This window comes from Zea mays, chromosome 8, assembly GCF_902167145.1.
Source record: "Zea mays cultivar B73 chromosome 8, Zm-B73-REFERENCE-NAM-5.0, whole genome shotgun sequence".
Lineage (NCBI taxonomy): Eukaryota > Viridiplantae > Streptophyta > Magnoliopsida > Poales > Poaceae > Zea > Zea mays.
The window spans coordinates 82,817,812-82,823,055 of record NC_050103.1 but is presented as its reverse complement, the minus strand read 5'-3'; the positions used below and the strand labels follow the sequence as shown (position 1 = coordinate 82,823,055).

The following is a 5,244-nucleotide window of genomic DNA, read 5'->3' as shown; positions in this document are numbered from 1 at the left end:
TTATAAAACAAGATATTTTCTCCCTCATGGATCTCCTCCAATTGGCTTGTCACCAACTTAGCCATCTCATCCTCATATTCAAACTCTAATATACAAAGAGTGTTGTATATAGTGCAAAACAGTGTTTTTGGTGACCATCCGCGTATGCCTCTTTTAGAACTAGGAGTAGTGTTAGATAATCATTTTTATGCTAACGGACTTTTGGACATTAAAATTATTTGTACTCACGGTCAACGGTAAGTTTTCATAAGCTTAGGATTCAACTTGTGTTAGTTGTGGCTGAGGGGATAACAAAGGAATATTATTACGAACAATATGAGGTTTGTCTCTTTGTGTTAGGAGTCTGTATAGGCCATCAATTGTCTTAATCTTGTACCGGCCATCAATAAATTAGAAGTTGGCAGTCTAAAGTATAGATGTCCAAACGGGCCACCCGGTACGGACCCGGCCCGAACCCGTTTCGGCCCGGTACGAATAGGGCCGGGCCAGGCACGGCCCGTTGATGCTTCGGGCCGGCTCGGGCTGGCCCACGTGCCTAGGGACATGCCCAAACCCGGCACGCACAGGGAAAAATCGTGCCGGGCCGGCTCGTTGGCCCGGTGGGCCTCAACGGACCGGGCCGGGCACTGGCCCGAACCAACAGTAGAACGGTATATAAATACATATATTTCACGGAATTAATCATATATAATAACATATTATTTATATATATTAAGACAACAAAATATTTATGTATGCATTTTATATTTATGTATGCATTTTATATATGTTTGGCCGCGTATTTAGTATTTACATACTATGAGAGAATTAAATGTATTTACATATTTAGTATTTACATAAATATGCGGGCCGCCGTCGTGCCGACTCATTTATCGGGCCGGGCCGGGCCAAAGCACGCGGGCCGCCGTATGTGCCCATACCCGGCCCGCTAAACGGGCCGTGCCGGCCCGGGCCCGTAACCGACCGTGTCAGGCCGTGTTTGGACCAGGCTAAATTCGTGCCGTGCCACGGGTCAAACGGGCGGCCCGCACTGTTTGGACATCTATAGTCTAAAGGGCTGACCCGTTCCACACAATTGTTTACAGCAAGCTGGCCACACAGTTGTTTACAGCAATCTGGCTGCCTTCTATAAATGGAGCATATCCACCACCAAAGAAACACACACACACACACGACCACTGCAAAATACTAGTAACAATGTCTCAGACAACATATATGGCCCCTGTAGGCACTCTCGGCTTCTCGCTGCCGTTGATCATCCTCTTGGCTTCTCTTTCGGCGCTACTAGCTACTACACCTAACGACGACATGGAAGCGCTGCTCTGCCTCAAGCACCACCTCTCAGCCTCATCAGACCCTACGGGGACACTACCTTCATGGAAGAATGATTCCACGCAGTTCTGCAGTTGGTCCGGCGTGACATGCAGCAAGAGACACTCGTCCCGTGTTGTTGCACTGGACCTTGAGTCACTCGACCTCCATGGCCAAATACCTCCTTGCATCGGCAACCTCACGTTCCTCACAAGGATCCACATGCCAAACAACCAGCTGCAGGGTCAGATCCCGGCTGAGCTTGGCCAGTTAAACCGGCTGCGGTACATTAACCTCAGCTCCAACAATTTTATCAGCGGCGAGATCCCGGAGACTGTCTCATCGTGCCTTGCCTTGCAGGCCATCGATCTTTCGAGGAATTCCCTCAGCGGAAGCATCCCCGAAGGTCTGGGGAGCCTCCTCGGCAACCTCTCGGATTTACGCCTTTCAGGTAACCATCTGACGGGCAGCATTCCAGCTTCACTTGGAAGCAGCTCCTCCCTTGTCTCCGTTGTTCTCAACAACAACAGCCTCACTGGACCCATCCCGTCGCTACTAGCTAACAGTTCGTCGCTCCAACGACTGGGGCTAAGAAACAACCGTCTCAGCGGACTCATTCCCCAGTCGCTGTTTAACAGCACGTCGCTTGAGATGCTAGTGCTTGCAGGGAACAGCTTTGCTGGGCCCATACCTGCTGTCTCAAACACCGTCGTTGACTCGCCGCCGCCGCCCTTGCAGTATCTGATACTGGACTCGAACGATCTAACAGGGCCCTTGCCTTCCACTCTAGGGAACCTCACTTCTCTCCTCTGGCTCACGCTTGGGGGTAACGGTTTTCATGGTAGCATCCCGACGAGCCTGGGTGCACTCGTGAACCTGCAAGTGCTGGACATGACTAACAATGCTTTGTCGGGGACTGTTCCGGCCTCCATCTACAACATGTCAGCGCTCACACACCTCGGCATGGGCATGAACAATCTCACCGGGGAAATCCCAGCTAACGTTGGGTATAGCCTTCCGAGAATCGTGAACCTGATCATGGCTCGAAACAAGTTCACTGGCCAAATCCCTGTTTCGCTGACCAAGGCCACCAATCTCCAGATCATTAATCTCTGGGACAACGCACTTACTGGTACTGTCCCTTTGTTCGGAGCCTTGCCCAACTTAGTCGAGCTGGATCTAACGAAGAACCAGCTCGAAGCTGGCCGGGACTGGTCGTTCTTGACATCCTTGACAAATTGCACGCAGCTGGTGACTCTGTACCTGGACAGAAACACTCTCGGAGGAGTCTTGCCGAAATCCATAGGGGACCTGCCCAGTGGACTGGAGGTGTTGTTTTTAAGTGCGAATGGAATATCTGGCACCATCCCCAATGAGATAGGACGCCTAAAAAACCTCAAGCTTCTTTATCTGGACAGGAACCTCCTTGCTGGAAGTATTCCCTACTCCCTAGGGCATCTTCCGAACATGTTCGCGTTAAACTTAGCGCAGAACAAACTCTCAGGGCAGATTCCAGCCTCTCTCGGTAACCTAAGCCAGCTTAGCGAGCTCTACTTGCAAGAAAACCACTTGAGTGGCCCGATACCAGGTGCTTTAGGACGCTGCAAGAACTTAGACAAGCTGAACCTCTCTTGTAACAGCTTTGGCGGTGGCATACCGGAGGAGCTGTTTACTCTTTCTTCCCTCTCTAACGAACTGGACTTGTCGCACAACCAACTCTCAGGAGAGATACCACTAGAGATCGGCAGCTTCGTCAACCTTGGCCTACTAAATATTTCTAACAACATGCTGGCCGGACGAATACCGTCCACTCTAGGTCAGTGTGTGCATCTCGAGTCCCTCCACATGGAGGGGAACCTACTTGATGGTAGGATCCCACAATCGCTCCAAGGATTACGAGGCCTCGTTGAGATGGACATGTCTCGGAACAACTTGTCTGGTGAAATCCCGGAGTTCTTTGAAACATTTAGCTCCATGAAGCTTCTCAACCTGTCCTTCAACGACCTCGAGGGACCAGTTCCAACAGGTGGGATATTTCAGGATGCACGGGATGTGTTTGTTCAAGGGAACAAGGACCTATGTTCCAGTACCCACTTGCTACAGCTACCACTTTGCACTACAGATACTACATCTAAACGGCATAGGCACACCTCCTCCTATGTTCTGAAGTTAGTAGGATTTACAGCTCTTTCTTTAGTCTTGCTATTATGCTTTGCGGTCGTCCTTTTAAAGAAGAGAAAGAAGGTTCAGCAAGTAGACCATCCATCCAGCATGGATTTGAAGAAGTTTACGTACGCTGGGCTAGTCAAAGCAACTAACAGTTTTTCCTCAGACAACTTGGTGGGCTCAGGAAAATGTGGATTGGTGTATAAGGGAAGATTTTGGGATGAGGAACATGTAGTTGCCATCAAAGTATTCAAACTTGATCAACTCGGAGCACCAAACAGCTTCCTCGCTGAATGTGAGGCCCTGAGGAATACTAGACACCGCAATCTCGTGAAGGTGATCACTGCATGCTCGACGATTGATTCAGAGGGACATGATTTCAAGGCCGTCATTCTTGAGTACATGTCTAACGGCAGCCTGGAGAACTGGCTCTATCCGAAATTGAACAGGTATGGAATTCGAAAACCGTTAAGTTTGGGCTCCAGAATAGAAATCGCAGCGGACATAGCCTGTGCTCTGGATTACCTCCATAACCATTGCGTTCCCGCTATAGTCCATTGTGACTTGAAACCCAGCAACGTACTTCTTGATGATGCCATGGTTGCACACCTTGGTGACTTTGGATTGGCTAAGCTTCTTCACACTTGTAGCTATTCAATTACTCATAGTTCTTCTACAAGCTTGATTGGACCAAGAGGATCAATCGGATACATTGCACCAGGTGAGCATTTTTTACTTCGTATGTATATCTTTCAGTATCCTACTCAGAATATACTTCTATGATTAACAATGTTTGGTAAATTACAATATATATATTGCAGAGTATGGCTTCGGGAGCAAACTCTCTACACAGGGCGATGTCTATAGCTATGGAATCACCGTCTTAGAAATGCTCACAGGGAAGCGCCCCACAGATGAGATGTTTTCTAAGGGTTTGACCCTTCACAAATTTGTGAAGGAAGCATTTCCTCAAAAGATTCATGAAATTCTCGATCCTTCTATATTCCCGGTTACAAGAGATGGTGATAATCACACAACGGATGAAATAACCAGAAGCATCATGAACCTTCTTAAGATCGGTATCTCGTGCTCTGCAGATGCACCAACAGACCGACCAACAATAGATGATGTTTATGCTAAAGTCATCACAATCAAAGAAACATTTTTAGATCTATGCCACTAAGGAATGGAACAATCATTTTTACTATTTAAATCAGGGGGGCATTATGTTTTATTTACTCTGTTTGCTTGGGAAGCTTAGGAATCAAATAAATTGTGGGTCTTGTCCTTTATTTTGTCATTACTCTTATGTAATTTGACGAGTAGAGAGCTGACAAGTCTGTTTGCTAGGTGTGACCGCAGCTCCACTGTGGGGCATACTTGTAATATTCTTATAACTCAATGACTCTTTAGCAAACATCCAAACCACAAAGACCAGTTGTGCCCTGAGTGAACTCACTGTATTGTTGGGAGATAGATACAAAGGATTAAGAGTGATCCACCAATAAAAAGAGATTTCCGATCACTATAGTTGGCTGTCAAAAAATAGTGGTCCGACCATGTTAACTTTCGATGGCTCTGTGAGGCGTCGGAAGTTAATAACTTCCAACACCAACCGTCAAAAGTTAGATAACTTTCGTATGCAGTTGAAATTTACTAACTTCCAATAGTTTTAGCTAACTTTTGATGGCTTTGGCGATCATAAGTCAAGTTGTTTTTGTCGTGCAGTTAAGCTTTTTTTCTCCCTTATAAATTGTATATGATACT

General features: G+C 47.1%; 1 protein-coding gene across 2 annotated transcripts; it reads left to right on the top strand.

The window, feature by feature from the left end:
* The first annotated feature begins 1,175 nt into the window (after positions 1-1,175).
* LOC100279719 (uncharacterized) lies at positions 1,176-4,687 on the top strand. 2 transcript variants are annotated; one of them, NM_001152678.1, is given in 3 exon segments: positions 1,176-1,595; positions 1,672-4,198; positions 4,299-4,687. In NM_001152678.1, coding segments are annotated over 2 exon segments (2,598 nt in total). In that variant the 5' UTR covers positions 1,176-1,595; positions 1,672-1,962; the 3' UTR covers positions 4,661-4,687.
* The last annotated feature ends 557 nt before the right edge of the window (positions 4,688-5,244 follow it).